The sequence below is a fragment of the Fusarium flagelliforme genome, assembly GCF_020744385.1.
Source record: "Fusarium flagelliforme strain FIESC 12 MPI-CAGE-AA-0113 chromosome Unknown B0J16scaffold_8, whole genome shotgun sequence".
Taxonomy (NCBI): Eukaryota; Fungi; Ascomycota; class Sordariomycetes; order Hypocreales; family Nectriaceae; genus Fusarium; species Fusarium flagelliforme.
Window position 1 is genome coordinate 2,478,648 of NW_025763510.1, and position 23,687 is coordinate 2,502,334.

The following is a 23,687-nucleotide window of genomic DNA, read 5'->3' on the forward strand; positions in this document are numbered from 1 at the left end:
CATTTGAATCATCAGTTTTGCCGGCGGCATCTGATCTTCCAGTAGGATAGAGCTGTTTAAGTTCCGATTCTCATGGTGTTACTTGGAGTGTTTATCTCAGAAAACTCATATCATGACGTGGGAGGCTGTAGACGGGTACATAGATATATAGCATATAGCCCACCATTGCATCTCCTCCCAACTTCCTTCAAAGCACATCAAAACAAACCATCTTAGCACCAAAGCTCATTACTCAGTACTCAAGACCACCACAAAATGTCAATCAGAACCCTCCGCAGCAGGAGCGAGCTACAAATGCTCATCACAGAGTACCCGTTAGTCATCGTCGCCGCTGTGATAAATGGCTTCGAACCCGCGGACATGGAATTCGAGAGGCTGGCCCAATCAAAACAAGAGTACTCAACCCGCGTTGCGTTTGCCAAATTCATTGTTGAAGAGGTGTCTGAACTTGCCGAAGATTTCCAAATCCACGAAGCTGCCACCATCATCGCTTTTTGTCTTTGCGAGAAGGATAAGACATTTGCAGGATTCGATCCACCTAAATGGGAAGAGATGGTGATGACGGCCATCCGACGGGTCTTGTAGGCAGAGAATCGACAGCTATATCTTGTCTTAGTTTGGATTTATTGAGTGGACATTGGTAACGTGGGGTATGGTCACTCGGTGTATCGCGAGATCAAGGACATGCGCAAGAATGCAATAGAAAATTCCCATCCTTAAGAGAACACTATGGTCGCTCAGTTGCACCAGTGACACCGTATGATATCAGCTGACATCTGTAATACGTACAGAGTAAACGGACTTTCAGCATGGTGTCGAATGCCACATCTCAATGACATCCATGATCCATCTACACCATCCATTGCGACTTTCAGAAGTCTTGTGACGCCTCTTGTGGTGAATGCTCGTTTGCACTGATGTTGACTTTCAGCTGGACTACGTAGGTATTTAACACCATAAGGCTCTTGACATTCCCGGGCATCAGGGCAAGGGTTAAGACCCCTTCATTTGAAGGGTGAACATCAAATAGACATCGTTTGCCGTGTAGAACGACAAGTTGATCCTCACAAGGTTGGGGTGATCGCAGGACGTCTTTCTCTAAGCAGCTAGTGCTTGCCAGGTGAGTCTCAGCTTGGAAATGATATCTCTGACAGCTCATATTATGACATGGGAGGCGAAAGGGATCAACATGTATATATGATTACCTTCCGCCCGGCAATTTCAATTTATCCCAACTTTCGTCAGAGCCTATCAAAACAAACCATTTTACCACCAAACCACATCTCTCATAACCAGAGACCATATCTCAAAATGTCCGTCATGACCATCAGCAACAAGGCCGATTTGCAAAATCTCATCGAAAAGTACCCGGTAGTTATTGTCGCCGCTTGGGACACCGCGTGACAACTGGCTAGGCCTTGGAAAAGGAAATTGAGAGGCTAGCGCAATGGGAAGGCTACAATCATGATAAAAGAGTCTTTGCTAAATTTACTGTCAAAGAATTCAATGATCTTGTGGATTACTTGGAAATGGCAAGTGATATCATTATTTTTACGTATGTTCACGGCGAGAGGCATGGGACATGCACGACAGACGATCTATCAATGTGGAACAGAACTGTGAGGGACGGACTTAGAAGGATTATTAAGAGCAGATTGGCATAGCAATGTCTGATATTACTCGGATGAATTGAGTTTGGGGATTTCATGTAGCCTGCGTCGACTAGCCATATTACAGTGAATTAAGTAAATGAATCGTGGAAGGTGTATCGTGTCTTCAGTTTCATGTTGTTTGTCGAGCTTGATTCCTCAGCACGGACAGGATGGGTCACGTAGTAGTAGAATTATAAGGGCATCTTCCAGGTAGTAAGCAAAGGTGGATAGTGATGTGGCTGTTTGTATAATCTCAAAGCCAAGCTTTGGCTTCACCTTCTACTTGTGATAGGCAACGTATTTTACCAACCCCCAATTGTCAGATATTGTTTATTAAAACCCTCTTTCCGAATAGTGATGCCTAGGAGCATGTCTCCGTATCATGACGTGCGAGGCGGTGGACAGCTTATATACACTTCTACCCCGCCATTTCAATTTGTCTCAGCTCACCTCAATAAACACATTTATCCTGATCTCCAATCAATCAAAATGTCCAACGCAGAGATTACCAGTCAAGGCATGTTTGACTACTACCTCAAATACCAGAAACTAATCATAGTCCACATCTGGGAACAAGACAGAGAAACTCTGAGTCCGGTGTTCGAACACCTAGCCAAAACACGAGCCCACGATGGGGACGGAGTGATGTTTGCCAAGATCGATCTTGATCAGGTGCCTGAACATGGACAAGAGTATCATATCGACTCTGTACTGTATTTCCTGACGTTTTATGATGGGCAACTCCTTTCTCGGCTGGCAGAGCAATTTGAGGCCTTGTTGTGGGAGTTTGTGGAGGACGCGATTGGAAACGTTCATGCCGAGGAAAATTACAATGACAAAAATGCTTTGGATGTTGAGGATTTGAATTAATTTAGTGTCGGGTTGGATGATGGGGTTAATTTGAAGACTGTACAATGAAGAACGCTCAATAACCCGTTCTTCTGAATCGCAAGGTCGGGATCAGCACTAAGGCAGGTTTAGGTAGACTAGTTAAGCCCACAAGTTGTGTACAACCTCTCGTTTTGACCCATCACCAATTGCAGGATATGTATTGCAGGGATCTTCTTCCAGAACAGGAATGCCAAGGAAGCATGTCTCAGTTGAGCTGTCACCTTTCAAATTACGACTCGGCATCTTGAAACAAGGCAGCGAAGCCGTGAAGTCTCTGGCCCGAACAACGTCGCGAATCTGAAATGCACGGCGAGGGTAGAGTTATGTTTTCTGAAGATTATACGATTCAGGTCAAATTCCAACGACTCGTCTCTGGCATTACAATGTTCTGAAGGAGTGGGATCGGCGCCAGGGTAGCTTGGACTAGCCTAGATACTGTATAGTTGGCGGGTCTGACCAATGCAAGCACGATGGTTCAAACAAGGTTACGGTTAGTCTATGTGTTCAGCCGCTTAGCTGTCTTCCCTTTTACGTCAACATGATTATCGTTATGCAGTATGACGCCTTCACCCCACTGATATACGCCCGAACAAGTATAAAAGCATTCTCTACTCCATACATTTGTATTTATCCCTCTGGCCCATAAACCATACCAGAATACAAACCTACACATCTCTACCCTCAATTACCATGTATAACTACCCGAAAGAACTAGCTATATATCCTCAAAATGGGCGTCATCGAAATCCGCTCTATGGATGAATACAATCAGCTTCTGAAATCCCACAGAACTGTTGTTATCAATGCCTCAGCAGAAGGGTACGGCCCATGCAAAGCGATGAGCCCCGTCTTTGAAACATCCGCCGCCGAGAATGAGTCCGACGAGGATAAAGTTGCCTTTGTCAAATTCGATACCGACTTGATCCCCGATCTTGCGGGAGAGCTTGAAATTCGCTCTGTACCAGCCTTTTTCGTATTTGAATCTGGTGAACTTGTGGATAAGATGTTCGGGGCGAATCCACTTGGATTGAACAAGCTTGTGCAGGAGGCAGTTGAGAGGTCTAAGGGCGAGTGATGGGTGTTTGCGTTCTTCGGAGGTTTTCATGGTTAGAACTCAATCATTCAAGACATCTGATGGCTGGTGGTAGGCACAGACAAGCAACTAGGCTCTGGTAACGACCATTTAGTTCATAGTTAATTACCTGAGTTTACACATGCACCAATTTATTACGATCTGCCTGCCGGACCAAAATTAATGCACTTGGCAGAAAAGCGGTGTTGCTATTCTAAGACACGACTGGTACAATCAAAAAGCTTGGAGACCTCTTGTTTACTCTTCGTAGAGGACGAATAAAAAGCATTGATGTAAGACTTGCAGAGTAAGTCATCTTTAGCGTTGTGCCAGAGCTCACATTCTAACAACACTAAACTCAATCTCTCTGCTTTGACCTCTCTATGATCAGCAACGTGTTTTGACTTATCGACGACTCCGGCACACGGGATGTTGAGATCATCTTCCAAGGATCATCGGAATGCTAAAAAGGCTTGTCTCAGTTGATCGCGCGTCGTGACGTATGAGGCGGCCGAGAGGCTCAATGAAGAATCGCTACGCCGACATTGTATGATTTTTCTCCTCTCACAACCAATCAAGACAATCCAACACTTTTAAGATCTCCAAGTATTTCAACAACCAAACACATTCTCAAAATGCCCGTCACTTAGATCACAAGCTTGTCTCAATATCATGAGCTTATCAAGTCCCACAAAATCGTGTTTCTTAACGCCTCTGCAACATGGTGCCCGCCCTGCCGTATGATTAGCCCTAGATACAAAAAGCTATCGGATGAGTCTACGTACGATAACAACAAAGTCGTATTTGCAAAGTTCGATGGCGACGAGGTTCCTGACCTCATGGAAAAGCTTCAATCCAGAGCTCTACCAACCTTCTTTGCGATCCGTAGTGGTCATGTTGAGACCACGGTGGAGGGAGCAATCCTGCCAAAGTTGGAGGAGATGGTAGAGAATTCGCTGGCGGAGGTTAAAAAAAAGATAAAATCCGAAATGGGCATCACTAAAATCAGAGACCTGGCTCATTGCAAAGAGCTTCTCGCAAACAATCAAGTGGTTATCATCTACGCTGAGGGAGGACCGTCTTTGCGATACATTGATATCAGGGACACCCTCTTCAAAAAGGTTTCTGAGGCCGAGCAGTTCAATAAGATCGGAGTTGAGTTTGCTAAGCTTGATATTCAAGCTGCGAAGGACTTCTCAGAAGAGTTCAAAATTGGGGAACTACCCGCCTTTCGCGCATTTCATCACGGTGATCTCAAAGGTCAAGTGGTAGGAGGGGAAGCCTACCAGCCAGATGAGATTATGAACCTTGTGAGGGAGTTCACCAGCAAAGTTAAATGAGAAGGACCGAGTCGTATTTCTTGCAGGCGTTTATGATTGAAGATTCCTTCTTTCCGATTTCTAGTTTCAAATACTAAGAACTATAAATACAACTTTCGCGTTCATCAATCCGATCCTATCACGGGACCTAACATAATACAAGACCTTAGAGTTAGTTATATACCGGCCTTTTTAACATTCTTGGTTGTAAAGAAAGCAGCCACAATAATAGGGTTGACTACTGAGGGTTTGTTGGTGACACATCGAAGAGATTAAAGGTGATTAATCGTTCAGTGTACCTCTATTCCTTGGAGGCTTTTCTTATTAAAATCGAGTCATTAAAATATATGATGGATGGTGGAAGGTATAGTAGCGTTTGATCTCTTCTTACAAACACGTTCATCTCCATTGTAAAAATGCTGGCCATCGGTATTAAGAGCACAGAACAGTGTACATATGGTGTTGATTCTCGCCAAACGGCGTTTTTGAACGTCGCGGCAGTATGCACTTAATCTTATGATGAACCTTGTCTCGTGAGGAACACAAGACAAGAACAACGTCGTATTTATAAAGTTCCATGCCGACCAGGTTCTGGCAGAAAGGCGGTGTCGCCAGTTTAAGGCACAGCTGGATACAAATGCTCAATATCGCATGTTTGCATTTCCCGCAGGACAAATAGGAATCACAGCTATGAGACTTGCAGTCAATGCGTAGTGCCAGAGCCCACCTTTATGCCACACTTGATCTCAAGAGTTAGATTAGCCCACTGCATGTGATCGGCACTGTACTCATCTACTACAGGATATCATTTGTTGAGGTTTTTCTTTCCACAGATGCTAACAAAGTATGTCTCAGCTCGATTCTTATCATGACGTATGAGGCGGGGAGGGGAGCTCTATAAATCTCCGCTACTCCGCCCTTCCATCATCTCGCAACTTCCTTCCAATATTAATTTTCAAAACAAGCAAAATTCCCAACCCGACAAAAATAATCTTCTATCAAAATGACCGTTCACGAAGTTAAAAACTTGGCCGAGCTCAACGACGTCCTCGAAAAGAACACCGTGGTGATCGCCGACTTCTGGGCACCATGGTGCGGACCATGTCGCTTTATAAGCCCCGTCCTCGAAAAGATGTCCGAAGATATGAAAAACGTCTATTTTGTCAAAGTCAATGTTGATGAAGCGGAGGATATCTCGCAAGAGTATGGCATTCGCGCTATGCCAACCTTTATCGCGTTCAAAGATGGTCAAAAGGCTGATGAAATGGTGGGGGCGGATCCTTCGAAATTGACCAGGATGATAGGCCAGTTCGCGTCATGAGATAATTGGGAATGACAGATTGATTTTATATTGAATTTCATGGTGGAAAATTGATTATGTGGAATATTTGGTTACTGATGGAACCGTGACAGAATACTTGTTGGCGGTTGGGTTTAACAGATCGTTTCACAATAAGAATCACAAAGTTCCGTTCTGGATCTTCATGTTATGGATAAGAAGATAGAAGAGCCTCTCAACATTGTATAATAATGTCAAATTCCAAGACCCCGTCCCTCTAGATGAGAAAGGTTTTGAAGGCGGCTGGATCGGCCCTACGGCTCCTTCGGGTAGACTAATGACATTTAGTGGCCACGACCCTGGCTTTCAGCTGTCTTACAACGCAGTACGGAGTACCTCAACAAAATTCCAGACATTTAATGCATCATGACGACAACGTTAAGCTTGTCGTCAGCTCTTACCCCGCATTAACCCAAGCTCACAGAAGCTATAAAACCCTAGCCTGTTCTTTTCCTACCGACACTGCTCCCACCCACCAACACAAAACTACATTACACAAAAGCCACAAATCTTTACCTTAACCCATCAATATGACCCTCACCGAAATCCGCGACCATGCTCATTTCAATGAGCTCATCGAGAATAATCAAATCGTCATCATCGACGCCTGGGCAGAATGGTGCGGACCATGCCGCGCTATAAGCCCCATCTTCGAGCAACTTTCCGAAAATCCCGAAAACAACAAGAGCGGTGTTGTATTTGCAAAGCTTGATGTTGACAATAACGAACAAGTTTCGCAAGAGCTCGGCGTTCGGGCCATGCCGACCTTTTTCGTCTTCCACAATGGCGCTAAAGTCGATGACCTTATGGGAGCGGATCCTAGGAAATTGGTCGAGTTGGTGGAGAAAGCCACTAGCCTGGTTTGAATAAGAACAATGGATGGATTTGGATTCTTTGCTGGCCCTTTTTGATTGATTGAAGATCGGTGATTTTAAATCTTTGGTAGCTGGTGGAACTATGGGAGGATCATACAATGCCTGTTCAATAGGGATCAGTTTCCAACAACTCGTCTAACAGTCTCGTCAACGCCCTCAATCTCGATGCCCAAAATATCATTCCCCGAGTTCTTCTCCTCAGCGTAATTGGCCCTCAGACCCTCCGTATTTCCATAAGTAAGCGCATGAACAAGAATGAATCCACCACTGAAATCTCCTGCACTTAGTCTCTTCCTCGCTTCAGCGACTTCTGCATCGGTAGTCGTCTTCTCAACTGTCCATTTACCTCCAGTGGCGTTTTCAAGAGATTGTAAAATCTCATTCTGAGTGGTTACGACAGAGTAGACGTAGAGATAGCGGTTGCGCGTCTCATCGGGATGTCCGAGAGTTGACACTACAGCTTGTGCAAGTTGCTTCTCGTTTGTGAGAGTGAACTTCTTGTCGCCGTCATCCCAGACCTTGGCGGTGCGGTTCTTGATATCATAGCCGAGAAATCCGTTTGCAATGCCCTACTGATGGTCAGTTTTGAGTACTTTTGATGGACAGAAATCACTTACCCAATCGAACAAAAGACCAGTAGCAAGACCAGTCCAACTCAGCCCATCCTTCTCCTTACTCTTTAAATACTCAATCAGATTCTTCTTCACTTCAAAAAGCGGCAAGAGTCCCATAACAACGGGGTCCTCACTACTCGATGAGAACTCAGAAGGTAAGAAGCGTTTAACCCCCGCGCGAACAGCGGCATCAACGAGCTTCTGCTGCTGATCGAAGCCCTCGACGCCTAAAGTGGAGATAAGTACGTCTTGGCCCTTTAGAGCTTCGGTGAGGTCATCTTCGGAGAAATCCGTTAGGCGGACCTTTACGTTTGCGGGGTATGTTGCTTTGCTTTCCTTGCGAGCAAGGACAGTGGTTGTGAAATTTGTTGCGGTGAGAGCGTTGAGAATGATTTTTCCTGTGCTTCCGCTGGCCTTTGAAGGTGTTAGTGAGTGGTGGTGTTGAAGATTGGAGTAGACTTACACCAACGATGGCGATGTTTTTGTAGGCAGACATGGTAATTGATCTATAAAGTTCGATTCGAAATTGCGAAGACACTGAATGTTTGATGCAATGAGACTGAATGGTTGAGTTACTTGGTCAATAGGAACGACTTCCATTTTGATCATTTATACATTGACGGAAGTTGACGATCACGACATTCCCTCACTATTCCCGCAAGTTCAAAAGACCCTTTGTAGATCCAGGATTGGCGAATGACAAATTGCTCAGGCTAGTGCTGACGGTCGATCAAGCTATTATTCCCCTTATTCAACCAATCATCATTCTTAGCGTCAGAGATTGGGTTTGTAAGCCTGGAAGGAGCCGAAATCCTTCGCGGTGTATTTCAAAGCCTCGTGGTAAAAAGTTAAAGGCGAAGGGCCGAGCAGTGATAACTATCCTCAATATTGTGATTTGGGATTTGGGAATAAGAAGTTGCATCTGTAATCAATATCTGTCCCTTGTGTTAACGTTATAATATCGCGCTGTATTATAGTATTGCTCAGTATCTGCATTATCTAGCTCGTGTAATTAAAAGTGTTGTTTTATTAAGTACGCATTGCGGGCATCTTTATCACCAGATATGTCACTAGCAGACCCCGAGTAGCTGCATCATCTATTCGATATCGTTGAATGTACGATCCTTCTAATGTCAAGGATCACCTACGTCCTCCTACCGTTTTGTTATGTTTGCGCATAGTTTTATTCGTCTAGATACAAGAATAGTTGTAAAGCTTTCAAAGATATTCTTTGGACAGTTCCTTAAGACTCTTAACTGAAGTGGCTCAAGTTCTTACATGAGATAATCTTCTTTTTTATTTTTTTCTTGTCTTAGAATTCTAAAACAATAAACAACTCCCCTTCGGCTATCTCATGGCACCAATCATCTTCACTACTGGGTAGGACTTGCTTATGTCAGGCTGAGCCTTGAATAGTGGCGGGGTAGACGCACCACCTCATCTAATTGCCTCCATCATCTCTACAAAGATTAGATCAACTCCTGTCACTGTCACCATTTCTTGGCTATCTTCCTCTCATTATTGTTAGCGCAAAGTTCAAGCAACTATCTTCTATGCCTCGGTTCCTATACTCCTCTTTAAAACCGCTGCAAGTTCGGGTCTTGGACTTGCAGCCTGGGTCACCCGAAGACCCTCTGGCTGGCACGCTGTTGCATCGGACCTTATCCCCCGAAGATGATAAGATACCGTATATTCAAGCACTGTCCTACTGCTGGGGCGACCAATCCCGACCACAATCCATTACTCTCACGAACGAGCAGCCGGCAGGTGAAAATCGGCCCGTTCAAGCATGGGAAACAGGTGATCTCGACATTGGACCAAACTTGGCCTGTGCTCTACGTTCTCTTCGATACCACGATAAGAAAAGGCGGCTCTGGTGCGACTCCATTTGTATCAATCAATTGGATGTTGGCGAGCGCTCAGCGCAAGTTCAGCGAATGCATCATATTTATCGCTCTGCCGCAAGCGTCATAATATGGCTGGGACCAGAAACCTCTTGGAGCAATATAGCCATAGACGCATTATGGTCAATGGCCCACCTTGTCAAATCAGTGACCCTCAACACCCAGCCCATCGGCTATAAAATCGTTTTCAAATATCCTGGACATGTCAAATACATCCATAACACACCTCTTCCGTTAAATCGGGACCAGTGGTCTGCATTAGAGCAGTTGTTTGCGTTGGACTGGCATAAACGCTTATGGACGCACCAGGAGGTCGTCCTGGCAAAGCAAGACACCTGCACTATTATGCTAGGTGACAAAGAGATAACGTGGAGAGAATACAAGTTCGCAGTCTGCCTGATCTGCAATGCAAAATCTCCACCACCTGGTGCGGTACTTGACCTGGTGAGCTTTAATGATAATGCAATAACCTGCGACTCAAGGATCGTGGCCCAAGAGATGAATACCGAGATAAACGGCAACTGGCTCGCCCCGATGCAAATGATGAGCAGATACCGTTGCTCGGATGATCGTGACAGAATATTCTCACTCTGTGGTTTGGTTGAACCTGATATTGCTCAATCGATCCCGGTAGACTATACGAGATCTGTCAAGGAAATCTTTACTTCAGTATGCCTTGATCACATGTCTCGTATGAAGAACATCGAATTTCTTGCCTCCTGCAATTCGGCCATAAGCCCCAGCTGGGTGGCAGACCTAGACAGGTCCTTAGGAGACTTGTGCACTGACTCCGATGCATCAGCAAGATCGGCGCATGCAGCCTGCTTAATCGAGCCCAATATTTTGCAAGCAGCTGGTATAACATGCGACAAACTGTGCAACGAACCGATCCCTTTGCCACGAAAGTCGTTATTTCAAAAAACTTCCGATATCCTTCAAAAGATTGTCGATACAATCTTGGCTCTTGTAAGTGTAGATACACTTCAAAATGATAGAGTTCTAGACAAATTGATCATGATGATCACGTATGGAGATGTCCAAGACTACAGACTAGAGAGGAATCGGCCCCCTACGATTTATTCATGCCATTACCTAGAAGGCTGGCGAAGGAGGATAAGGCTTTGGGTGAATGGTATATTCGAGAATGATGATGCAATAACTCGTTGGGACTCGGACGAGGCATATATACGCTGCTTACATTCTGGGGGCTCTTCAATCGGCTGTTCCAAAACTGATCGAGGAAGCTTTGTTCGCGTGCCACTGGAAAGCCGCAGTGGTGACATCGTTGCTGCATTCCTTGGCTTACGATGCCATGTTATTCTACGACCCCAAGCAAGTCCGAACGGAACGGACTCATTCCTCGTTGTTGGTCCTGCTTACCACCCTGACTTTTCCGCTTGTCAAGCCTTTTTAGGCGATGATCTTCTCGGTTGGCAGCCTCTATACGACCCAACTTATGCAACGTTTGCCTTTGGTAAAGAGGGGCAGCCTATACGCTGGACTGACCCCCGATTAGATGGTGTTCCATTTGAGGATGGATTTGATCAGGTATTACTTGATAGTGGTATGCCATGCTGGGGCCGTCCGGGAAGCAGGGGTTACGGAATTCATGATCCTAGGATGTCAGAGCAAGCTTTGAAGAAGAGAGGAGTTCCGATTGAGAGGTTCCAATTGATATAGGTAATAAAGGCGTTCACACATGTACAAGAAATATTAGTAGCTGATGATTGAGGAGCTCTTATATCTATACTCATTTACATACTCAATTAATTGCTTAACGCTGTCTAACCGGCCAAAGATCCATAAGTTAGCACTAATATCAGCATTTGCCATTGGAGCTAAAGGTTTGAGATAATCATGATGACAATAATTATGAATTTTCAGTCAAGAAATCGGGTACATGGAACTCCTCCATCGTACCAGGCCATAATTGACAGGCCAAACGATAGCCAATATCTAGAGATAGCGAGGTGAACAATGCGGCAGCTTGATTAAATTTTCGGGATCAGGAAGATTGTATCAGGACGGGCGTATCGCTGAAGGAACTACTGCTACATTAGATAGGGACTAGCACAACTGATATCGACCCCTAAGACCTGTACACTGAGGTAGTTATAGGTCCCGGCCTCCATCCTCAGCAGCGGGTCAGGGCATGTGTCTTGAGTCTCAGGCCTTCTGCACTCTGCTTGGAGAGTTCATCAGATCTCTCACAGGTTACACTCTGGCACTGGAAACAAAAGTAATTTACAGAGAACTTTATTCCTCAATTTTCTTAGCCACACTTTGTTTGACTGGTTAAAACTGTGCCTCGGCTATCACTATTAGTTCTCCCCCAGTGTTGTTGAAACTGTTGATCGCTCAACATCAAGAAAACTGAAAGGATTATGTGAAAACTTTTATCTCCTGAGCTATTCCATTCTCCTGCCCTTCCCCTACGACTTGGATGTGGGCTCCTTTGGCTCTACATAGCTGTTCGAGTGGACACAAGTGGTAGACCCGCAATCCTTCACCTTTGTAAGTGTCTTGAAACCTGGTCCCTTGAACTTCCATTCGCAATAATTGACCAGAATGCGATCTTCGCCGGTTGCGGGCTTGGTCGAGTTCTCGTGTTGACACATTTTGAAGTTGCTGTTTTTTTCTGATATTTAGTATATAGTACTAGTCTTGGGGATGGAGAGATCTTGGTTTGGCAAGGATATCGGGGGTATTAATACTCCATGACTAGGAGTGATTCTGTGCTCTACTAGGTTCGCACGACATGATTGCTTGTGTGATGATCTACTTCGTATTGGACATCACTGTCAGATAGTCTAGAGAGGCTATAGAAGTTTCAGTTTTTCTACGTGCATCACGGCAATGTTTGTTAAATTATGATAAGTGAGAGTGACTATAGGACCGGGTCGGAAGAAACAAAACAAATTGAGATGGTAAGCTGAAAACCATTGTAGCCGGTTTCTAATTGAGCGATTTTGGTCGCACGTTTAAACAAACCGTGATTGATTATTACGGCATAAGCTTACCAAGCGCAATGATGCGAAGAAAAAAATCCCTAAATTGCAAAGAACTACCCCTCTAGATTAGACTGCTATCCTGTTACAATGATAAATCTCATTGCAAACAGTAAGGATTCCATGCCCTTCATTTCCCACAACAATACCCTGGAGTCACAGATCCTTATCTTATCGTCGTTTGTCGATAACAGATAAGAACCCTTCTGATATGCGCACCAATGCCACGCTACGTCACTGCTTCAACCCCACTATTCACTATCACAATGGGTCTTGCTGCAAGTTCCTGACTCGGTGTACATGACGCCTTTCCCAGGCCGGCCGGTGATGGGAGACCAGATAACCTTATCGTTGACTCGGCTGGCAATGAAGGATGCGTAAGCGGGAAATCCTTCAGCCACCTGAGACATTATGACTGATATTGTCAGTGATTGGATATTGATTATGACGTTCTTTTGTTTAACAGAAATGGCTGATCATAAGTATAAATGCTGCCTAGTCTAGGAGAGGGGATTGAAACACTACGAACTCAACATGTCCGAGACATATGCACGCCCCGACTGCGACTTCCCTCGAGACTTTCGAGGATATGGAGAAGAAGGCCTGATAGGGCTGAAATGGCCGAACCATGCCAAGATCGCGGTCTCATTTGTCATCAATTACGAAGAGGTGAGCTCAGAATCAATCATTAAACGCTCAACCACTGACCTCGAATGTGTAGGGCGGCGAGCACAGCATCCAAAACGGCGACGACGTCTCAGAATCAATTCTTCGCGAATTTCCTTGTACAGGACGCATGAACGAGCGCGATTACAACGCCGAGTCTGAATACGAATATGGATCGCGAGTTGGGTTCTGGAGATTATTCAAGCTGTTCAACAAGCATGACATGAAGTTCACTCTGTACGGTGTGGCTCAGGCGTTAGAGAAACAACCTGAAGTTGCGAAGCGCTGTGCGCAAGAAGGGCATGATGTTGCGTCGCATGGATATCGATGGGTAGATCATCATGATTGGTCTGTTGAGAAGGAGAAGGAAAATATTAAGAGGGCTATTGTGAGTTTGAAGGGTTTGACAGGGTACGCACCCAGAGGATGGTACTACGGTCGACCTTCTCCACGAAGCCGAACTCTGGTACCGCAAGTTTATGAAGAGATGGGTGAGGAACTGCTCTGGATGAGCGATACGTACGCCGACGATGTACCATACTGGATCGACCTTCCCCACGAGCGCGAGAATCCTGAGCCTAAAGGCTGTCTCATGATTCCATACAGCTACGACTGCAACGACTTTAAATTTCACATTACCACCGGCTTCAGCGATCCGACCACTTTCTATACTCACTTGAAGAATGCGTTCGATGTTCTTTATGAAGAAGGAGAAGAGGGACAACCGAAGATGATGACAATCGGTTTACACTGCCGCATAATCGGAAGACCCAGCCGATTCAAAGCGTTAAAAGATTTCGTGGAGTATATTTCGCAGAAGGAGGGTGTTTGGGTTGCCACGAGGACGGAGATTGCCGAGTTGTTTAGACAACAGTTTCCGTACAGGAAAGGATGTTTGGAATAGATAAGAGATCCAGTATAAATCAAGTTCATGAGGCCTGTATCTTTGAGGATCCACCATAGTTGTGGTGTGCCAGCTTAGCGTCCTTGGCTGTCCTCAGGTGACGACTGTGGAGAAGCCATTATGTCAGCTCACGACCAAGGTCAGCAGAAAAGACGCAGATCTTTGAGGAGGACAGATCACATTTATTCCACTAAAACTCAATTGAATCTTTCCAATATTTACTCAATCATTTTTCATCGTCGCCATGTTCACAGAATCTTACAGCCTGACGGCCACGGAAGTCATCGCCAAGATTCGGGAGGGGGAACTCTCAGTGGAGCAATACGCGCAGTCACTCCTAACACGCATCCAAGAGCGCGATCCAATTGTGAAAGCATGGGTTTATATCAATCCTGAGCAAGTTCTTGCGGAAGCGAGGAGGTTGGATCAAGTTCCGAGGGAGGAGAGGGGGCCGTTGCATGGTGTTGCTGTTGCTGTGAAGGATGTCATCTACACGAAAGGTCAGTCAGTTTGCACCTGGAATGTTGGACTTTGGTTGATCCATCATTTATAGATATGCCAACGCAGTACAACTCTCCCCTTTATCAAGGCGACACTCCCCAAGTCGACGCAGCAAGCATCATCATCCTCCGCAAAGCAGGGGCTCTAATCCTCGGCAAAACGACCACCACCGAATTCGCAGCAACAACCCAAGGACCACCCACCACAAACCCTCATGACAGCTCCCGCACACCCGGCGGTTCATCATCAGGATCTGGCGCAGTTGTAGGGGATTTCCAAGCGCCCATTGCTCTCGGCACACAAACTGGTGGAAGCACCATCCGCCCTGCTTCTTTTAACGGTATTTACGGGTTTAAGCCAACTTGGAACTCAATTTCTCGAGAAGGACAGAAGGTATTCTCTATTATTAATGATACGTTGGGCTTTTATGCGAGAAGTGTGGAGGATCTGGATTTACTCGCCGACGTTTTTGCGCTGGAAGATGATGAGCCGCCAAATCCCAACTTTAGACTCCAAGGCGCTAGAATCGCGATTTGCAAAACCATGGTCTGGTCACAAGCGGGATACGGTCTTGTGGACGCTATGATCCGAGCCATCGAACTCCTCCGCGAACAGGGTGCTATAGTGGACGAAATTGAGTTTCCAGACTCTCTACAAGATTTACCGAATTGGTACAACATTATTTTCAACTCTGATGGACGAACAGCCTTTTTGCCAGAGTACAGAGTCGACAAGACGCGCATCGCAGATCAACTTGTTGGTCATGTGGAGAATCGAATGAAAATCACCCGCGCGGCACAGGTGAAGGCGTTCGATGATATTGCAGCTGCAAGACCGGTGGTGGATGGTATGCTGGCCCAGTACGACGCCGTATTGACGCCGAGTGTACCCGATGAAGCGCCCGAGGGGATTGAAAGTACTGGAAGTGCGGCGTTTTGCCAGATATGGACGGTAAGTGACTCACTTTGCACCCATGGATTGGACTAATTGGGAACAGGTTTTGCATGTTCCAGTTCTTAACATTCCGGGCTTTGTTGGGTTTAACGGTATGCCGATCGGCTTGTCACTTGTTGCGCCGAGATATCACGATAGGAAGCTTCTTGCGGTTGGACGAGAGGTGGGGAGGCTTTTTGAAGAATCGGGAGGATGGAGATAAGATTCTTCGAGAAGTAACGCAAACGTCAAATGACATGCAAAGGATGGAGATGAGACTTTTATCTAAGGTTCTCGCCTAGGGCTGAAAAGTAACGCAGAAGTCAGCAGGTCACCCGAGAGGTACCTCTACCATGAGCCTTATTTACCACGTCTACACTTGGGGGGGCTGTAGGCTGTCAGAAGATTTGGCCACCTGGTCTAGAACATAAGGGACGAAACAGTTTAGGTACCTTACGTTAATTTAGGTCACCACTTGGGGTATTTTACTCTAGTAGCCTAATTCTTGGACGTCTGGAACAAGCAAAGATGAGTTCGTCTCCATAAACTACCTAAAACAACCTAAGCCTCAGTCCCTAAAAAGGTCTGATCGTTCGTCCCCAATGCCTGAAAAGGCGGCACAGCCTCCTTGTTCAGCCAAGTCTTAATCTTTTCAAGGCTATAAAGGTCATTTTCCCGAGTTCCAACCGTCATTTCCTCGACAGGCCTCGCCCAACCTGGAGTTCCAAGCTTGCTCAGCTGTCCTCCCTCCACTGTGCACGAGTCAAAGTCGATAATGACCGCACTATCATTGGCGTCCATCATGATGTTCATGGGACTTAGGTCATTGTGCGCGTAGCCGAGGTTGTGGAGATGTGTCATGCCGGCCGTAATATCCTGCATGACCTTGTCCTTGTCCATCGGGATTTTCGACTGCACTCGGTCGAGAAGGGTTACGGCGTATTTTCCGTACACGAGACCGGCAATTCGGCCGCCGTTGCTAACGACGCAGCCCCAGTACTTGGCGAGATTCGGGTGCGGGTGCACGAGGAGGACTTCGCCAATAGCTGCTTCGTCCGAGACCGACTTTGCGATGACGGTTTTGTCTTCTAACACGCCATAGCCGGAAAGCGATGGCTGCTTCATGTAGGCGTATGGCCGTACCTGTGGTGGAGCGACTTTGAGATTTCCGGTATATGGAGGGCAATAATGCGCTACCGGGATGATAGAGCTCGAATGGACCTCGTGCATATTGAGCTTCATGAACGATATCATGAAGTTGGAGAATTCCGGGGGGATTTGTTGTGTTGTCCTTGGCCGCATATCGACTCCCTGTAGGCCGATCGCGCAGGGGTTGAAGTTGGGGCCCATATATCTGTAGATGCTGCAGATGAAGAAGTGCTCGTTGTCAATGCTGACGATTATCTCGTGATAGTGGAATGTGCCGTCTATGAATCGATCGGTCATATCGACGAATTTCAGTAAGGGCATTGGCAGATGGCTGTAATCCCATCTGTTCGGTTGCATGCCGCCAGGTTGTACGCTGTCAGGTTGCATGCTACCACCGCTAGCACATCTCGCATGGGCGGGGGCGAGAGGGCGTAGGTTTGCCATGATGCTAATGGTGTTTGCTGAAAGGCTGATGATGTTTGATCGGAAGACTTGCTTTATGTTTCTGTGGTTGATGTTGGTAGAAGGAATAGAAGAAGACGGGAAGGAAGCAAGGAAGGCGTTTTATGCTCAACAGAAACCTAATTTTAGGATAAAAGAAGGAAGGTTCCATGTAGAAAGACGAAATTCCTTGTCATTCTTGGACTTCCAAAATAAAATAACCTAAAAGCATAAGATGACCCAATTATTTCGTCTCTTATGTTCGGTGGCTAAATCTCACGGCAAGCCCAGGGTATTTATCACCGTAGGCGAGTGACACGTTACGACGATGCAATAACCGACATCTGCCACTGAGCAGCCCTATCATTCACTGTATAATCCAGAGTTTACATCAAAATGTGCGAATTGTCTTTGAACGAATTTGATTTGCCTCCTGGAAGTGACGTAGCAAGGTTACCACCTCAACAGTATAAGGCTACCCAACCAGGACCCTTTGTGCTGTTGCTTTTTCGGTCCATCGGTAGTGCCCCCGAGCTTGATCAAGAGCACCAAGGTTCAAAGACACCTGGATACAGCAGCGATATTCGGCGTCACCCCGCATCCACACCGGAAATACCAATCATAAGCAGACATGCTATATCCGCAACAACTTAAAACCAAACAAATCCCTCCTCCAAACTCAACCTTACTCCACATACTGCCACAATGACCACCAGAAAAGGACCTTTCAGACTGGTGACGGTCAACACCGCACCCGAGCGCGCAAAGCGTCTCATCGGTCGCCTAATCACCGAACTCCAAGATGACTACGAGATAATTCACGTCGACAATTGTTCAAGTACGTCACCCAAAACTCCCTCCTCCACAATACTAACAATATTACTGTAGGCATCGATGAAGTTATTCCCAAAGTCACAGAGCATAAACCTGATGTGCTGGTACGTCAACTGACTCATAAGCTCTGGTATCAGATTCTAATGGGGATAGTTCCCCGCTTCGATGTGGTCACCCGAGGAGGCAAAGCAAATTCACGAAATGGCAAAGTCTATCGTGCCGGACATAAAGTTACATGCGATTCCGACTGGACTTCAAGTGGAGAGAGGACCGGATGCTATTGTGGAGTATCTTGTTGAGAAGGTTCCGCCTCTACTGGACAGCTAGAGTCACCTCAAGAGACAATGAAGGTTAAGCGCTCGTCTATTTGAGTTTTTAAATGACATGTCCTTGACGCGTACCAATCAATTAAGCGCCCTTATCTGGTGGCCAGTCTTGTTGTCGAAAAGTTCAAGATCAAGGATCAGCCACTTACTCTTCGTTCTTAAATGTGTTGACCAATGTTCCGATATGTGGCAAAATCTCAACTCTAAATTCGTCGCCAGCCTGGAGATTCTCTTTGGGATTCTTTCCCATTCCTACGCCTGCGGGTGTACCCGTGATGATGATTGTGCCGGCTGGGAGAGTTGTGCCTTGGGAGAGGAAGCTGACGAGCTTGGGGACGCTGAAGATCAGGTCGCTGGAAATTGTTAGTGGCCTACAGTGCAGACGTTGGAGGGAGGTTTACTCGAGAGAACAGTCCTGCAAAACTTTGCCGTTCTTCAAACCGCGGATATGTAACTTCGAAGGATCCGGTATAGCCGACGTTGAAACCAAAACAGGTCCTACCACATTAGCACTTCTCCCATAAACAGTCATACAAACTCACCAATAGGACAAGCCCCGTCAAAACCCTTAGAGAAACACCACTGGCTCTGATTCAGCTGACTAACTCGACTGGATACATCATTTGCGGCTGTATAGCCGAGAACATAATCCATGGCATTCTCTTCAGAGACGTTCTTGGCTGGTTTGCCGATGATGACTGCTAGTTCGGATTCGTAATCGCCACTTCCGTCGTTTTGGGTGATTTTTGGAAGATACGTTGGTTCTGGGTAAGGATTGCCTAGGGATGTGTTTGGTTTGAGGAACAGTGTTGGGATTGTGGGAATGTCCATCTTTACTTCTTTTGCGTGTTGGACATACTATTATCTCATTAACACGGGCCAAACTGTAGTCCAAGGGGAGCTTACGTTCAGGCCTATGCAGCGGATAGTCCCGACTTCCTCCTGTGCCAAAGGTGACAAGATCCTCTCAACAGACTCGGTTCTGTCCGTGCGGGAACCTGGAGACAGGACGGAGCTTCCGGAGAAGACAGTTACAGAGACATCTTTTCCTTCACGAGTTGCAAGACCGAGATCTTGGTCTTCTTGTGTTGGTTCACCGATGAGGATGAGTGATGTGTCAGACTTGGGGATGAAGCGCACAAGACCTGGATCATGATCAGAACTGCCCCGATTGTTGGTTGGGGTAGTTACTTACGCTTGAACGATGAAGAAGCCATTTTGATCGCCTAAGTCATTAATGAAGAGTAACAATGAGGACCTTAGTGATATTTCTCTCACGTCCTGCTCTCCATGCTTACGTCCCTTATCATGGAGTCTCCTACATCGGAGGTCGTGGACCTCGGGCGGTAATCCCCCGCACTTCAACGCGGGGTGAAATCGGACGTTGCAAATCGAACCAATCACCGATCGCAGAGACGGAAATGGGATTCTGAAAACGAAAGATATATCCGTCTTCTTTTTGAGATGACGTCTATTCACGATCGACGTCGCCTTATCATTCCACTCAATCATAGTCAACGTCGTGGAGGGTTCTTTTAGCTGAGAAAGCCACCCTTTGGACAAATCTGCCGTGAAGCAACGCGACAACAACAGTCATGGCGGCGCAATCAAGCGACAGTGAGGGCTTTCGCCAGTACCTTCCCGACCTCAACACCCCCCGTTTTCAAGACATGAAAAAGCACGATGCGCATACCTACGCCGAGAACTTCAAACAAAATGCACAACCACCATGGCTTCATGGTCTATGGCTGCACTGGCGCAACCTATTCCAGCAACCTTACCAAGGCATCACCTCAGATGGTACTTCACATTCCCCGCCTCACATGACATGACTAACAATCTCAGGTGTTGTAAGAGAGGGTCTCTTTGAGCTTCAAGATGAAGGCATTCCTATCCGCATCATCGTCGACGCAGCAAATACCCTGTGCAATAGTCTCAGCGACGACCAGAAGCAAAAGACATTTTATCACATTGACAGTCCCGAATGGCGCAGCTGGTCCAATCCCGAATTCCTCCTCAGTGACAAAGGCATCCGTCTCGATGAAATCACAACCGATGTACGAACCAAAGTACTGAAAATCCTGGAAGTCACCCTCTCCCCAGAGGGATACGAAAAGGCCCTCGGCGCAATGCGTGTAAACCACTTTCTAGGGGAATTGGTCGAAACGCCCTCGATCATGAACGAATATTCCTACAACTTTGTTCTTTTCGGCGAACCCTCCACTGAGCGACCTTGGGGATTTTCTTTCTATGGTCATCACTTGTGTTTGAACATCTTTCTGTATAAAACTCAGATTATCGTGTCGCCTTGGTTCACCGGTGCGGAACCAAACCTGATCGATGAGGGACCTTATAAGGGCACGAGGATCTTACACCAGGAGGAAGAAATAGGTTTGCTATTGATGCAAAGTCTGACAGACGAGAAGAAGAAAATTGCCCAGGTATACAAACTCATGAAAGACCCAGCTATGCCGCCTAAACGCTGGAACCATGATGATCAACGCCATTTATGCGGCGCCTACCGCGATAACAGAATCGTTCCCTACGAGGGTATTCTCGTCTCCGAAATGAATACCGCACAACAAGAATTCATCCTTGAAATCGCAAACCAGTTCCTGTTATACTTACCCGACCAGGCACGGATGATGTACCTTAAGAGAATCGAGAAGTGGTTCCACGAGACGTATTTCTGCTGGATTGGCGGGTACGAAGACCATGATCCGTTCTATTACAGGATTCAAAGTCCAATTATCATCTTCGAGTTTGATCATCACTCTGGTGTGTTTTTGAACAATGAGGAGCCGGCGAAGTTTCACATTCATACGTTGATGAGGTTGCCGAATCGCGGGGATTATGGGGTTGCTTTGAAGGGCTTGATACCTGGTGTTGAGCAGGAATACCTATGGGAGGGATAAATAAGTAGCTCAAGAGAGGAAATGGTATACTAGTTTAGACCGTACAAATATGCGTAGGAAGCAAAAGCTCCAGCCAATACAACAACAGGCCATCGCCATGAAGATCCAGTCTGACTTTCCTTGTACCTCTTGGCCCAATCAAGCTCATACCCGATACCCACCTCCAAAGACCTCTTCCAGGCAGGTCTAGCTTCACATCTCTCATACCAGTCCTTCAATCTCGGGAATTTCTCCAAATTAGCCATCCTCGGATGAACAGCCAAGTCAACCCCCATCTTAATAGCAATATCCGCTCTAGACAACTCACTCCCCATCAAATACTCCCGTCCCTCAAGCTCATTCTCCACTACCTGCAGCGCATTCTCGACTTCCTCATTCAACCAGCCCTTATTCAAACCCCATCCCAATAGTCTTACTATCGGGCTTAACGGGAAGGGAACTTGGGTTGGGAGGACATAGAAAAGGTGCTTTATTCCAAGCCGTGCGATGATGTCACCTACCGCGAGACTGATGAGATAGTCTTCACGGACACGGTCGGTTTGAGGGGTGGAGTATGTTTCCGTGAGGTACAGCATGCATGCGCTCATTTGAGTGATTACGCGCCCGTCTGGGAGGATGAGCTGGGGTGCGTGGCCTTGGATGTGGGTTTCTTTCATGCCGAGTTGGCGCTCGGTGACGGGTCGGTCGAATTTGGTTATGTCGTAATCTACGTTGAGTTCTTCTAGGAGCCAGAGGACTCCTTGGGTGCTTGGGGAGTGCTGGGTAAGATGTCAGCAAATACCTTCTGATGCTGAGACACTCAGACTTACTGCAAGGTAGATGAGCGTCGGCTTCGACGATATCTCTATTTCGGCCATGGCAAAACCTGTTCAATAGAAGCTGTTATTGCGCTGCGATGATTGCGAAAAGATGTCAGCGGAGAGGAATTTGCAAAAGATGTAAGATTATCATCGTGTCCAACGGTCCTGCGGAATCTTTATACAAGCAAGTCTTGGCAGCTGACTGCTTTGCCCGTACCGGCCAATTACATTTCACTGGCTGCGAGGATTGGCTTATGGCAGCATTAATCACAAGCTTAAATCTCACCAGCCCTTTTATCTTTATGTTTTGTTAATTGATAAGCTATAATACCTGCAACTAGATATTTTCGGGCGGTGATGGCAGCGTCTCAGCTGACTTCATTTTGGGTGGGAATGTTCAGTGGGCGGCGTTCGCAGTGTGTAGGACCAGCTTCAAGTCGAAATGCGGCACAGCTCCCAGCACGCCGATACGAAGTACATACCATCACATGAATCGATGGTAAAAACGGTTTGAATGTAACAGTTACCTTTTTGGCATTCATCAAGGTTTAGCGCCTGGTGCATACTGGACGGAGAAGCGGAAATTCGCCAAATGCCGACACATGTGTTGGACGTCATTTTGATATGAATCCATCTACGTCATCCATATCGAAAAGGATATATTAACAGTGCTTCTTCTTCACTTAATTTTAATTAGAACAAAAATTCTCAATTACATCCACACATCAGTAAACCGTTTCATCATGTCTCATGTCCAGGTCTTCTCAATCGCAACCTCCCTCGTCGCCTCAGGCGGTATCGCCACCCTAACATTCTTTGACGTCCCCGAACTTCAATCCCAACCCGCATCGCGCTCGCTTCCTTCCATCAGATGGCTTTTCAGTCGCGGATCTCATGTCTTCCCCTCCGCTTCCCTTCTCTCTACTATCGGATTCATATACTCTGCCTCATTCAGCAATGGCAGCTCCACCCTATACTCAATTTCGACCAACACACCCAAAGCAAATGGGTTTCTACTTGCTGCAGCACTTTCATTTGGCATCGCGCCTTTCACACAACTTATGATTCCTACGAACTTTGCGCTTATCAAGAAAAACAACGAATTGGGCGGAGCGAGGAGTAAGAAAGCAGGTGGTGGTAAGACTGATAGAAGCGCGTTGGATTCCGTAATGGGCAGTGGTGAAGGCGATGAGTTTACGGATTTAAGTGGACCACAAGAGCGCACCAAGGAGGATTCAAGTCAGGAAGACGATGAGAAAGTGAGGGAGTTGTTGGAGAAATTCCGCTGGCTCAATCTTGTAAGGGCTGTCCTTATTGGAGCCGGAGGTGTTGTTGGTCTGTACGCAGCCATGTAAGAACCACATAAAATGCATATTATTCATAGCCGCTACAGCCGGTCAGATAATCAATCTGAAACACAACACCAAATTTACCTGATATCAATCTGTTGGTTCAACCAACAAAGACCCCGCATCTCCGCTGACAAGAACCGATTGGCTCGTCAGCCCCGGCGGAATCTTCAGCGCGCCAGTTGTTTCAAAGGG

General features: G+C 46.4%; 15 protein-coding genes across 15 annotated transcripts; 12 read left to right on the top strand and 3 right to left on the bottom strand.

The window, feature by feature from the left end:
- Positions 1-255: 255 nt before the first annotated feature.
- Positions 256-585, top strand: B0J16DRAFT_389818 (uncharacterized protein; the record flags this gene model as incomplete). Its single annotated transcript, XM_046131836.1, has 1 exon — positions 256-585. One exon carries the CDS (start codon positions 256-258, stop codon positions 583-585), a length of 330 nt encoding a protein of 109 aa, XP_045978277.1.
- A 1,556-nt stretch (positions 586-2,141) lies between these two features.
- On the top strand, positions 2,142-2,522 carry B0J16DRAFT_389819 (uncharacterized protein; the record flags this gene model as incomplete). The annotated part of the gene is made up of 1 exon (XM_046131837.1): positions 2,142-2,522. The coding sequence occupies one exon, from the start codon at positions 2,142-2,144 to the stop codon at positions 2,520-2,522; it is 381 nt and encodes a 126-aa protein (XP_045978278.1).
- A 673-nt stretch (positions 2,523-3,195) lies between these two features.
- B0J16DRAFT_351125 (thioredoxin-like protein) lies at positions 3,196-3,819 on the top strand. The gene has a single exon (XM_046129143.1). It carries the CDS (start codon positions 3,274-3,276, stop codon positions 3,616-3,618), a length of 345 nt encoding a protein of 114 aa, XP_045978279.1. The 5' UTR covers positions 3,196-3,273; the 3' UTR covers positions 3,619-3,819.
- A 536-nt stretch (positions 3,820-4,355) lies between these two features.
- Positions 4,356-4,955, top strand: B0J16DRAFT_389821 (uncharacterized protein; the record flags this gene model as incomplete). The annotated part of the gene is made up of 1 exon (XM_046131838.1): positions 4,356-4,955. One exon carries the CDS (start codon positions 4,356-4,358, stop codon positions 4,953-4,955), a length of 600 nt encoding a protein of 199 aa, XP_045978280.1.
- Positions 4,956-5,867: 912 nt separating this feature from the next.
- On the top strand, positions 5,868-6,552 carry B0J16DRAFT_351126 (thioredoxin-like protein). Its single transcript, XM_046129144.1, has one exon. It carries the CDS (start codon positions 5,938-5,940, stop codon positions 6,253-6,255), a length of 318 nt encoding a protein of 105 aa, XP_045978281.1. The 5' UTR covers positions 5,868-5,937; the 3' UTR covers positions 6,256-6,552.
- A 140-nt stretch (positions 6,553-6,692) lies between these two features.
- On the top strand, positions 6,693-7,371 carry B0J16DRAFT_199153 (putative thioredoxin). Its single transcript, XM_046122931.1, has one exon. It carries the CDS (start codon positions 6,804-6,806, stop codon positions 7,137-7,139), a length of 336 nt encoding a protein of 111 aa, XP_045978282.1. The 5' UTR covers positions 6,693-6,803; the 3' UTR covers positions 7,140-7,371.
- On the bottom strand, positions 7,202-8,356 carry B0J16DRAFT_199156 (NmrA-like family protein). The gene is made up of 3 exons (XM_046122932.1): positions 8,226-8,356; positions 7,766-8,176; positions 7,202-7,717 (listed from the first exon to the last, which is right to left on the bottom strand). The coding sequence occupies exons 1-3, from the start codon at positions 8,256-8,258 to the stop codon at positions 7,265-7,267; spliced, it is 897 nt and encodes a 298-aa protein (XP_045978283.1). The 5' UTR covers positions 8,259-8,356; the 3' UTR covers positions 7,202-7,264.
- An 874-nt stretch (positions 8,357-9,230) lies between these two features.
- On the top strand, positions 9,231-11,447 carry B0J16DRAFT_351128 (heterokaryon incompatibility protein-domain-containing protein). The gene has a single exon (XM_046129145.1). The coding sequence runs from the start codon at positions 9,316-9,318 to the stop codon at positions 11,344-11,346; it is 2,031 nt and encodes a 676-aa protein (XP_045978284.1). The 5' UTR covers positions 9,231-9,315; the 3' UTR covers positions 11,347-11,447.
- A 1,560-nt stretch (positions 11,448-13,007) lies between these two features.
- B0J16DRAFT_351129 (uncharacterized protein) lies at positions 13,008-14,415 on the top strand. Its single transcript, XM_046129146.1, has 2 exons — positions 13,008-13,343; positions 13,396-14,415. Exons 1-2 carry the CDS (start codon positions 13,209-13,211, stop codon positions 14,242-14,244), a joined length of 984 nt encoding a protein of 327 aa, XP_045978285.1. The 5' UTR covers positions 13,008-13,208; the 3' UTR covers positions 14,245-14,415.
- Positions 14,416-14,421: 6 nt separating this feature from the next.
- B0J16DRAFT_365489 (amidase signature domain-containing protein) lies at positions 14,422-16,770 on the top strand (the record flags this gene model as incomplete). The annotated part of the gene is made up of 4 exons (XM_046130011.1): positions 14,422-14,744; positions 14,798-15,696; positions 15,743-15,850; positions 16,501-16,770. Exons 1-4 carry the CDS (start codon positions 14,489-14,491, stop codon positions 16,768-16,770), a joined length of 1,533 nt encoding a protein of 510 aa, XP_045978286.1. The 5' UTR covers positions 14,422-14,488.
- Positions 16,771-17,967: 1,197 nt separating this feature from the next.
- B0J16DRAFT_199166 (uncharacterized protein) lies at positions 17,968-18,566 on the top strand. The gene is made up of 3 exons (XM_046122933.1): positions 17,968-18,106; positions 18,157-18,206; positions 18,256-18,566. Exons 1-3 carry the CDS (start codon positions 17,974-17,976, stop codon positions 18,427-18,429), a joined length of 357 nt encoding a protein of 118 aa, XP_045978287.1. The 5' UTR covers positions 17,968-17,973; the 3' UTR covers positions 18,430-18,566.
- B0J16DRAFT_199169 (uncharacterized protein) lies at positions 18,365-19,757 on the bottom strand. The gene is made up of 5 exons (XM_046122934.1): positions 19,624-19,757; positions 19,335-19,573; positions 18,971-19,286; positions 18,830-18,926; positions 18,365-18,781 (listed from the first exon to the last, which is right to left on the bottom strand). Exons 1-5 carry the CDS (start codon positions 19,643-19,645, stop codon positions 18,574-18,576), a joined length of 882 nt encoding a protein of 293 aa, XP_045978288.1. The 5' UTR covers positions 19,646-19,757; the 3' UTR covers positions 18,365-18,573.
- Positions 19,758-19,904: 147 nt separating this feature from the next.
- On the top strand, positions 19,905-21,453 carry B0J16DRAFT_312117 (uncharacterized protein). Its single transcript, XM_046125033.1, has 2 exons — positions 19,905-20,228; positions 20,274-21,453. Exons 1-2 carry the CDS (start codon positions 20,024-20,026, stop codon positions 21,341-21,343), a joined length of 1,275 nt encoding a protein of 424 aa, XP_045978289.1. The 5' UTR covers positions 19,905-20,023; the 3' UTR covers positions 21,344-21,453.
- Positions 21,358-22,264, bottom strand: B0J16DRAFT_199186 (glutathione S-transferase). The gene is made up of 2 exons (XM_046122935.1): positions 22,153-22,264; positions 21,358-22,101 (listed from the first exon to the last, which is right to left on the bottom strand). Exons 1-2 carry the CDS (start codon positions 22,198-22,200, stop codon positions 21,373-21,375), a joined length of 777 nt encoding a protein of 258 aa, XP_045978290.1. The 5' UTR covers positions 22,201-22,264; the 3' UTR covers positions 21,358-21,372.
- A 556-nt stretch (positions 22,265-22,820) lies between these two features.
- B0J16DRAFT_351135 (uncharacterized protein) lies at positions 22,821-23,581 on the top strand. Its single transcript, XM_046129147.1, has one exon. The coding sequence runs from the start codon at positions 22,887-22,889 to the stop codon at positions 23,496-23,498; it is 612 nt and encodes a 203-aa protein (XP_045978291.1). The 5' UTR covers positions 22,821-22,886; the 3' UTR covers positions 23,499-23,581.
- The last annotated feature ends 106 nt before the right edge of the window (positions 23,582-23,687 follow it).